The 11,099-nt window shown below is 36.4% G+C and overlaps 1 protein-coding gene across 2 annotated transcripts; it reads right to left on the bottom strand.

Moving 5' to 3' along the window:
• Positions 1-663: 663 nt before the first annotated feature.
• Positions 664-11,038, bottom strand: LOC149019363 (uncharacterized). 2 transcript variants are annotated; one of them, XM_089153398.1, is made up of 15 exons: positions 10,883-11,038; positions 10,620-10,753; positions 10,411-10,526; positions 10,044-10,094; positions 9,642-9,705; positions 9,441-9,485; positions 9,186-9,347; positions 8,858-8,985; positions 5,037-5,104; positions 3,576-3,660; positions 3,119-3,397; positions 2,778-2,893; positions 2,166-2,298; positions 1,953-2,068; positions 664-1,775 (listed from the first exon to the last, which is right to left on the bottom strand). In XM_089153398.1, exons 7-11 carry the CDS (start codon positions 9,208-9,210, stop codon positions 3,356-3,358), a joined length of 348 nt encoding a protein of 115 aa, XP_089009524.1. In that variant the 5' UTR covers positions 9,211-9,347; positions 9,441-9,485; positions 9,642-9,705; positions 10,044-10,094; positions 10,411-10,526; positions 10,620-10,753; positions 10,883-11,038; the 3' UTR covers positions 664-1,775; positions 1,953-2,068; positions 2,166-2,298; positions 2,778-2,893; positions 3,119-3,355. The 2 variants fall into 2 exon arrangements, 1 of the variants encoding a protein (XP_089009524.1); XR_016173067.1 differs by lacking the exons at positions 8,858-8,985; positions 9,186-9,347; positions 9,441-9,485; ... (3 more) ...; positions 10,620-10,753; positions 10,883-11,038 and adding an exon at positions 8,670-8,851 and having other exon boundaries at positions 3,119-3,660.
• Between the last annotated feature and the right edge of the window lie 61 nt (positions 11,039-11,099).

Raw genomic sequence — 11,099 nt, forward strand, 5'->3', positions numbered from 1 at the left:
TTTTAATAATTTAATGTTTAATTAGTGATATTTAATCTCGACCAATAAATGTGTCTCAATAATTTCATGCTTGATGTATTGAATTTTGTAAATTATTGTTATGCTCTTTGGTTAATCAAATAAAATAACAAAACAGATTCACTTTCAGAATCAAGGTAACCAAACACTATTTCAGACAGATTTACTTTCAGAATCAAGGTAACCAAATGTTGATTCTGACCGATTCACTTGCCTAAATCAGGGTAACTAAACACAATTTTTTTTATGAATATGATTCTATAGAACTTAATTCCACAGACTCATGATTCCCTAGAAACATGATTCTAAACCCGATTTCACAAAATTGCGGAACCAAACGCCCCCTAACGTTGTTTGATTTGTTGTGCTAGAGCAAAAAATCCAACCAACTCCTAGTGAGGATCCTTAGGGATACGTGCAGAGGCAAGGGATGTGAGAGACTACAAACCCCTCGGTTCCTCTGCACAATGAGTCACAAAACCCTAAACACCTCCCTTAGATGTATTAATGGGGAGATAAAGGGAGGCGAGAGAAATTGATTGATCTCAAGTGCTCGTGCATAATGGGTTTAATTCTACAGTCAGATATATGTTAGATGGGTTTAACTTTGGGTCTTCTGACTTAATTGAATCCATTTCTAACAAAAACAAAAACTTAATTGAATCCATTTTAATTTCAGCTGTTAAATTGGGTACCTTCTACATGTTAGTTTATAGTGCTGCATTGCTAAGCATTGCAGATGATCTTTTAAAAAAAAAAAAAAAAATCTTTATCCTAAAGAGGCTCTTGACATAGAGAATGTTCTGAACAACTGCCATAATCTCAATAGAAAAGTTGGAGCTATCTTTTAATTCACACTGGGCAAATCTGTTTTCACCACCAGAATTTTGAAACCAACCGTTACAGCCTGGCAATAAAACCACTCCCAAGTCCAATTAGAGCTCCACAAAGAAAACCAGAATCACATTTAACTCCACTTGAATATGCTGAATCTGGGAGACTATGATAATTGCATCCAAGCTGAATCACTGTTCATTCCCAAACTTCTTTTTAAGCTGATCATTGCCAATTTTCCAATCGGCTAGGTTTTCAATTAGTCCTGGAGAAGTCTAAATCAGTTGGGTGTTTTGTGAGCCCCAAATAATGTGAAAAGGCCACAGGCCTTACCCATGATTTTGCTGGTGAAGTTTTGTGTTGGGAGAAAACTGTACGTAGGACCATAGCAACTGGGTGAGATTCTCAGTAGGTTGCCTTGTGAAACTTCAATAGGAATAACAGGTGGACTTGCAACTCTATTATATTTTTCATCTTAATTCCAGTCTGTTGTCCCTCTTCTACTCAACTTTCTTTTTGGATAAAACAAAATAGGTGCATGGTATTAAGAAATGTAGGTACTACATGGAACTTTGGATATATAACCAAGCATGTTGCCCTGTTATAAATAAGGCCAAGACAGCACAACTAATAACACATAGCATCAAAAGGAAGTCACTATCCACAAATAAACTGGAGCTTGGATAGTAAGGCCATGGTAATCTAGCTTCTGGTAGAAATCCACTAAATTAGGCAGCTGGTTTTGGATCATAAGAGATCACCTTCCCACATCCACATCCTGAAACACCGCTTCCAAAAGCCAGCTACAACGGCTGCAAGTAGATCTCAATGATTAACAAAACCAGTCTTTTGATTCAAGCACCTGACATCTTTCACAAAGCAAAAACACCACACAGTAGTCTCTAATGACTCTGTGGATTAACCTGCAAATGTAAGTGTTGGGTCAGCCACTACAGGCCATTGAGGTTAAAAAATATTCAGTTCAGGGACGCTTGGTGACCAGTCCTTTCAAGATGGGTTTTCAACAAGACTAGTGCGGGCAGAATATTAAGAGCTTTTAGCCAATAGAAAGCTGTACAAGGTATAGTAGAAGGAGTTACCTTTGATTGTTTAAACATTTTTTTATATCCCGAGTCCCAGATATAGTAACAAGTGATAAACAAAACAGACATGAGCCCGTTCAAAAGCTTAGATCAGAGCCAAGAAAGCAGCAGACCTGTAAAAACACATGAAACAAAGGACAAAAGAAACCTTATTTATTCTGTTAATCAAAACCACCAAAAAAAAAAAAAGGTTCAACTAGGAACACCTACTTGTTCTTGATCTTGCTAAGTTGGTTGATGGCTTCCCAATAAAATGCATGATAGAACAATATCTAACACCAATTGATGTCCTTGTGGTATTGATGGAATCTGTGATTCCTGATGACCATACCATATCAAAAACCTGTTACAAGAAACTTCAGATCCGTTAGCCCTGATAAACATTATAAGTAGAGGAAATAAGATTCTCATTGTTAAAAGAAAAGAAAAAAAAAGTGCCACAGAGCATCATCTCTCTTAACTTGTGATAAGTCTCAGAGAAAAGGATGCAAAGAGGGTTGGCCTTGAAGACGGACAGGGCTATAGGTCTTCTCTAAGTTTTCGGTAAAGAAAATCAAATAAACGAAAAAAGAAAAATCACCTGCAAGCAAAGAAGATGAGAGCATAGAAGAGGAGCCATATATTAAGGCAGGCTATATACAATAACTTAGTTGTCTATGGTGTGATACAAAGGGCCATGAGTCAGTTAACAATCACAAACAACAGTTGCTTGAAATCCAAACCATGATCATCGAGCTCTAAAAAATAGATTTCCCACTATTACTTGCACTATCAAGAGACTAAAGCCCAAGTTACTCTCAATCTCCCAACTTGATTACTTACCTTTTTTACAGTCTGTCCCTTTGCCCAACATTTTAGTTGAGACTCTTTCTGGTCTTGAACCTCAGACCACCTTGTCATTCCTTACAAAAGACAACTTCCCAAGTTCGGCCATACACCTAAAAATTGCAAAACAAATTTGTCACTCATCATTACATGTAACATAGTGATGTTTGTGCAAACCGAAAATCATGGATCACATGCATTGGGATTTATCTTAGGTACCTTACAAGGATATACTACCAAATTTTGATGGCTCAAAATTATGAAATTTAAAGCTTTAACAAAGTTACAGTAGCCTCTATAATTCATCAAAATCATATGCAAGGTATGTATAATTTAACATTCATTGAAAGAAAAGCAGGGAGTCAGGCCTTGGGTGAGCAACTCTGCAGTTTAATAAATTATTGTTGGAAACATGGACTGAGGTTTCCTAATTAGAATAGGATTATGTTTCCTCATAAGTCTAGAGTTTTATTTCTATATTTCCTTTTCCTACTTAGTATAGGACTTAACTAGGTTATAACTATAAATATCCTATTGGGGTCTTGTGAATAAAATACTTTTAGAGGAGCAATTCCTCACATTACAACAATTACCCTGGTAGTATCCTTGCTCTGTAACTAAGATTTTTGCAAAGTAATCAAAATACATTTTTCATGAAAAGAAATATTGAAAAAATGAAAATTTTATCCAACAATATTTTGGATGGCTATCAAGATACAATTTAGGGGGAATCAAATGTAAGAACAAATTGTTTTTCAGCCATACTCTGCTCCATTATTCATTGAAGCAACGCACCAAAGTAGAAGCATTTCCATTCTTATTTTCTACTACCAATCCTGTCTTTATCAGCATACTGAAATGTAGAAACTGGAACAGCGGCCTACACAACTCCAATTTGAGGAATCAAACAGAAGAAATACTAATAGGATGCAATTACCAGGTTAATATTGGAATTGCTTGAAAATGAATTACAGCAAGAAACTAAAGATAGAACTGGTTTTGATGGTGCTAGTCACTCCCCCTACACCTCACAGGGCCCTCAGCCAAAGCCTGCCCAAAACTTGCATAAAACACTGATGCCTCTTCTCACATATTTCCCCCCCAGTAGTTGGTAGTTATAATCCCATTCTCTCCCCTCCACATGGCATACTCCCAGTTTCCTAACAGCATCTAACACTAGTGTCATCTCAAGTTCTACCTACTTAGGGTCTCAAATCTGGAACCACAGTGCGTCAAAGAATGTAACTTGCAACAAATGAGACACAAATCCATTATTGCTCAATCTGAAGAGGAAGAAAAGAAGACACAATATCTCTTAACCGCATCTGTGAAACTGTGGGACTGCTCAAATGTAAAATTTAGAAAAGAAAAGATAACTTATAAAATAAGACAGATAAGTACACGACAACTTGTGCAGTCACTTCATTAACCTGTGGTGAAGTGAACCGTCAATCACAAATTGAAATGTAGAAATTAATATTGCTCATCATGACAAAATTAACTGAACCCACTGTTTGTGTATGCATACTGTTAAAAGCCTCTGCAGCTTTCTTCCATCTCTTGCTTCATCCAATTTCTTTCTTCGAACAACTCTTCCTTCATTTGGTTTGTTTATTCTGCAACTCTTCATCTTTTTCTTTCTTTTATAATTTCTTCCTTCAACTTGGCCACTTGACAGTCTCCAACTTCATGTTATGGTGCATTTTTGTTAGACAAAGTTCTCTGGGCTTCAACTCCAAGTGCTTTGTCATTTCTTATTTCTCCAGACAGTTGATTCAATATGTACATGAACATTAAGGAAGTATCCTTATGCCATTTCTCTCTTGTTAGTGAAAAATTAGAAAGTATACAACCATCGAAAACCAAAAGAAAGAGAGAAAAAGCCTTTGAGTGGCAAATCTTAAATTCTCTCAAAGCATTACTACGAAGATATATCCTATGATGTTTATGTAGCGCGCATACAGATTTCAAATATTGACACACTTTTGATTTGTGAAATAGATCATAAATTCTTGAACATTCATTAATAAGCAACGTATAACATGTATATAAACAACAGAGGAAAAAAAGAAAAGAAAAAAGAGGGCCATGAGCACATTATACACATGAATTAATGAATTGAGAAATGCTCTATAAATTAAGCTGCTGGACTTTTTCCTACCTCAAGTTGCATTAACATATTAAAAAGGGACTGTATTAAGGATATATTCTTATTTTTCATTCTTTTTCTTCAAGACTTTTTGTCAAATCTCTTACCTCACTCTGCAGCTCCAAATCTTCCACAGAAAGGCAACAGATTTTCTACTTGAGGTACCATTTAATTCCTGCCAAACACACTTATCATAACTATCTTTTATTGAAGTAGTTCAAAATATGTGTCAACCAGTCATGTTATAAACAGAGAGTCAGTCTGAAAAAGATTACATATTATTGAACTAAATTCAGAATTCCTTCAGCTGAAAAAAAAAAAAAAAAAAAAAGGAAGAGAAAAGAGAAAAGTAAAGAAAACAATCTTAAGAGAACTACTGGCTTGGATTGGTTAACATACTGGTCCTTTCGGTTATCATCTCTTTTGTGAAGCCCGATAGATCACGTTGGTATGTTTTGCGGACGATCTGTTTGTGTTTGGACATGCAAACAACTCTTTGATTGCGGTGCTAGACTCCGTTCTACAGAATTTCTTAAAACATCCGACATTAATCATGCAAAGTCTTCAATTTATTTTGTTGACTGCACTTTTGAGCTGAGATCGGAATTGAGCTCCTTATTGAATGTTAATAAGGGCTTTTCCTTTTGGTTATTTGGGGGTGCTCTTATCTTCTGAAAGACTACATATCTGAAATCCTACATTAATCATGGGAAGTCTTTCAATTTATTTTGTTGACTGCACTGTTGAGCTCCTTATTAAATGTTAATGAGGGCTTTTCCTTTTGGTTATTTGGGGTTGCTGTTATGTTCTTAAAGACTACACATCTTAAATTTTGATGTACTTCTGGAGAAGGTGAATTCTAAACTTGTCACTTTCTATGCTTGGTCTCTCGCATATGCTGGCAGATTTACCTTGCTTCAATTGGTGGTTATGGGCATTATAAGCTACGGGATGAATGTGTTTTATATTTCTACCATTATCCTCAGGAAACTTGAGCAGAAGATGTGCCATTTCCTATGATGGAGCCATGCTGAAACTCAGTGCTGTAAGGTGGTGTGGTCTGATTGGTTCCACAGATATATCCATGAATCCCCTAAAAGACTAACCATCTTGATCAAACAAATTTTGTGTTCTTGCCTAGAAAAAGCATGTCTCTATTTCCACCCAAAAAAGGGTGTAAAATCAGATATGCTTTTTAATATGCTCATTCCTCTCACGACCATACCAAGGCCCAAAAGGTTGTACCAAAGGATGATATGCTAAATCTGAAATGAATTTATGGAGTTGTTGGGGGCATCCCCGGCAGGCAGCACAAATGAATGAAAGCGCACACTCATGCTTCAATTCTTCATCAGCAAATAGATTCTAGCATGAGAGAAGCACTTGCACAAATCATTGATTCTAGCATGAGAGAAGCACTTGTACAAAAACTGGTGTCGAGAAGCACATACATATACAAAAGCTGTATAAGGCTTTATCATACATGTTAATTGCTAAGCTTGGAAACTTTATGAACTCCAACAGAATTACTCTAATAATGATGTATGAACATTGGGAGTTAATCCACTGAAACTTGAGATTTAAAGAACTCAGGAATATTGGTCATAAATTTCATAATCATGATTGCCTAGGAACATAAGGATACCATGCCCATTTGCCATGGTTAATGTCATAGGAGAACCTTTGAGGAGTGGTTTATTTGTTCCACGATTCTCATGTTAAAAGTCATTCTACAATGGAGTGAAAAATAATTGCTCTGTAGAGCAGCAGCTTTGGAAGGGGATCAGGAAATCACTTGAAACTGTAATACCAAAAATGGGAACCATGTGTAATTGCATTAGCCTTAGTTACTCAAATGTACAAAACCTTCACAGAAGCCCAAAGGCTAAAAGAAAGAAAGAAAGAAAAGAAAAAGGTTCGTAATTGAAAAATCAAAATTCTTTAACCCGTTTGATGTCTGAACAACAAAAAAAGAAATAATGGCAATGCCATTCAAATCTAAAGTTACTGTGTGCTTCTTTTCCACAATGGTTCTTCACAAAAGAACTTGTTTGGGTTTTAGAACCAATTCTTATAAACAGCAACAAAAAGAAAGAAAAAAATATATAGAATTCATAGATCTACTCAGTTTAAATGCAATAAAGTCAGGTTCATTTGAGATAGTGGAAGAAGGAATAAACTTGTCAAGACAAAGCCATCTGTAACTTTGAGCACCCAACATCAATCAAGAGTTTTTTTGGATCAATATCATTTAGGCCATGTAAGAAACACAATTTAGTTCCCATGATTTCTTTGACTATGTAAGATCTAGTAATTGTTTCCCAGGATATATCAACCTAACATCCAATACTTCCACTTGATTATTGCCAACTTGAATCTCAGTTAGCTTCTTGCAGTGCTTAGCTTTCAGCCTCCATAAGTTTCCTAAATGACTCACACTCAGTTATGTCCAACTCCTCCAAGGATTCCAATGTGCCAACACACCCTGATTCTCGCTAAGATTCCTGCACTTCCTAATCTAAGGATTTTGTAACTTTTTAAGGTTATATAGATCTTGTAATACTCTTACGGTCTCGCATCCAATAATGCTGAAACATGTCAAGAATCCCAATCTGCCAACTCCATGAATCTTGGTTAGAATCACACAACCTTCAGTATGTAGCTCATTCAACATTCTCAAGTTTGACGGATCCGGTAATCATTCTAGAGACCCATACATGCTATGACAATAAGGATTCCAACCATTGGGCGATTAGGTACAAAAGAGAGGTATTTTCCTAGCTTCTCAATCTGAATTATGCCATAAAGAGGGAGAGGAATTTTCTTATGTTTTTGTGCTGTGCCTTAACACTTAAGAAGTATGGAAGGGGTTGTTTTAAAATTACCTGGGTATCCAATTTGAAGAGCTAAGTGGTTTGTGGAAATCGAAGAATATGAAGTCCTCTCCACATAGTGTTTGGCTTAGAGGTTTCATTCTTGTTTCCTATTATGTTTGGTTACGACGTAATAATTGACAGCATGAGGGAAAGAATGGGCGAGAGTAGTTGGGTGCTCAAGACTGTGGTAAATGAAATAAAGGGTGGTAGTTTCTTGTTAAAAGGGAGACCACTGCTTGTGCATGATCTCATGCTCACTTATTGTCTTGCGCTGGTGGTGCATCCAGATAATATGAGGAGACCTGAAGAGCTCCCTATCAGTGCACATAGATGGAAGCTCAAAATGCAATCGGGAAAGTGCAGGTTCAGGTGGTGTATTTAGAGATGAAAATGCACACATTGTGCATGTGTTCTGCCTCTTTGTTGGTTTGGGGAACCAGCTTTCATGGAAAAGTTGAAGCTGTTATGAGGGGTTTTGCGGTAGCAAACGAGTTCGGTTGTTTGATTCAGAAAAAGATGCATTGGGCTTGCCTAGGTTCCAGTTTCCCACCTAGATTTTTTGTGTTTGTTTTGTAGTTTCTGATGGCAGTGCTTGTACATTTCCTATAACATCTTTTTAATCTTTTTATACCATTGATCTTTTACCTAAAAAGACAATAAGGATTCCAACTTGTTCAACACCAACAATCTCAATTAAATTTTTGCAATTTTTAATATGTATATTACTCGACTTTTAATTGCGTATCTTTTCAAAAATATTAAGCTGTACAGGGATGTTTGGTAACCAGTCACTCCTAGATGGTTTTCACCAAGACTAGGAGGCAGAATATAAAAGCAGTAGAAAAGCATAGTAGCAGGATTTACCATCGATTGATTAAACAGTTTTTTAAACAGCTTGTGGACAGAGCCAGGAAAGCATCAAACCTGTAAACACGCATGAATAAGAACACAAAAGAAACCTTATTTATTCTGTTAATCAAAACCACCAAACAATAGGTGCAACCATGAACACCAACTTGTTCTTGATGTTGCTCAGTTAGTTAATGGCTTACCAATAAAATGCATGATAGGATAATAGCCAATGCCAATTGAGATCCTGATGGCATGAATGGAATCTGAGGATTCCCGATGACCACACCATATCTGAGAAAACTGGTACAAGAAACTTCCAATTCGTTCGCTGATAAACATTATAAGCAGAGGAAATAAGATTTCCATAGTTAAGAAAACCAAGTGCCAACGGAGCATCATCTCTCTCGACTTGTGTTAAGGCATAGAGAAAATGATGCAAAGAGGGTTGGCCTTAGAGAGAGACAGGGCTATGGGTTCTTCTAAAATTTTTGAAAAAGAAAATAAAGTGAAAGAAAAAAGAAAAAGTACCCGCAAGTAAAGATGATGAGAGCATGGAAGAGGAGGCATATACCAATGCAGGCTATATACAACAGCTCTCAGTTGTCATGGTGTGATAAAAATTGCCATGAGTTAGTGATAACAATCACCATCAGAAGTTTTGCTTGGAATCAGAATCATGATCATCTAGCCCTGAAAAAAAGATTCCCCCCATTACTTGCACTACAAAGGGACTAAAGCCAAGTTACTCTCAATCTGACCAACCTTATACATTAAGCAAGTTACCTTCTCATTTAAGTTCAAAATCTCAAACGGATTTCTTTGTCTTTTCTGGCAAAAAATTAGTAAATTGTGTTGAGAAAACTAACTGGTAATATTGATAACAGTAGATTTCGCTGCAAAATGAAACATATGCTGGGCAACTTTATGAGAATTTTCTTGTCATTCTTTTTTAATGAGTTCAGAACTGTTTGTAAAACCTCTTACCTCTTCAGCTCCAAATCATCCACAGAAAGGCAAGAGAGTTTCTACTTGAGGTCCCATATAACTCCTGCCAAAAACACCTGTCATAACTATCATCTTATTGAAGTTGTTTAAAATATGTGTCTAACAGTCATACTGAAAACAGAGAGTGAGTCTGGAAAAGATTAAACATTATAGAACTAAATCAAAATTCATTAAGCTGAAGAAAGAAAAAAAAAATCAGTCCACATCCTAATTCATCTTAATTCCATCCTAATTCCATCCATTCCAGTCTGTGTCCCTCTTCTAATCAACTTTCTTTATGGATAAAACAAAATAGAGCTTGGATAGTAAGGCCATGGTAATCTAGCTTCTGGTAGAAATCTGCTAAATTAGGGCAGCTGGTTTTGGATCATAAGAGATCACCTTTCCACATCCACATCCTGAAACACCGCTTCCAAAAGCCAGCTACAATGGCTGCAAGTAGATCTCCATGTTAACAAAACCAGTCTTTTGATTCAAGCACCTGCCATCTTTCACAAAGCAAAAACAGCACACAGTAGTCTCTAATGACTCTGTGGATTAACCTACAAATGTAAGTGTTGGGTCAGCCACTACAGGCCATTGAGTGTTGGGTCAGCCACTACAGGCCATTGAGGTTAAAAAATATTCAGTACAGGGATGCTTGGTGACCAGTCATTCCAAGATGGGTTTTCACCAAGACTAGTGGGGGCAGAATATTCCGAGCTTTTACCCAATAGAAAGCTGTAGAAGGTATAGTAGAAGGAGTTACCTTTGATTGTTTAAACATTTTTTTATATCCCAAGTCCCAAATATAGTAACAAGTGATAAACAAAAGAGACATGAGCCAGTTCAAAAGCTTAGATCAGAGCCAAGAAAGCAGCAAACCTGTAAAAACACATGAAACAAAGGACAAAAGAAACCTTATTGATCCTGTTAATCAAAACCACCAAAAAAATAGGTTCAACTAGGAACACCTACTTGTTCTTGATCTTGCTCAGTTGGTTGATGGCTTCCCAATAAAATGCATGATAGAACAATATCCAACACCAATTGATGTCTTTGTGGTATTGATGGAATCTGTGATTCTTGATGACCATACCATATAAAAAAAACTGTGACAAGAAACTTCAGATCCGTTAGCCAGAGGAAATAAGATTCTCATTGTTATATAAAAAAATAAAAATAATAATTAATAAATAAATAAATAAAAACAAGTGTCATAGAGCATCATCTTTCTTAACTTGTGATAGGTCTCAGAGAAAAGGATGCAAAGAGGGTTGGCCTTGAAGACGGACAGGGCTATAGGTCTTCTCTAAGTTTTCGGTAAAGAAAATCAAATAAACGCAAAAAGAAAAAGCACTTGCAAACAAAGAAGATGAGAGCATAGAAGAGGAGCCACATATTAAGGCAGGCTATATACAAAGGGCCATGAGTTAGTTAACAATCACAAACAACAGT

The sequence above is a fragment of the Hakea prostrata genome, chromosome 4, assembly GCF_041222555.1.
Source record: "Hakea prostrata isolate BN-2017 chromosome 4, UWA_Hpros_2, whole genome shotgun sequence".
Classification (NCBI taxonomy): Eukaryota; Viridiplantae; Streptophyta; class Magnoliopsida; order Proteales; family Proteaceae; genus Hakea; species Hakea prostrata.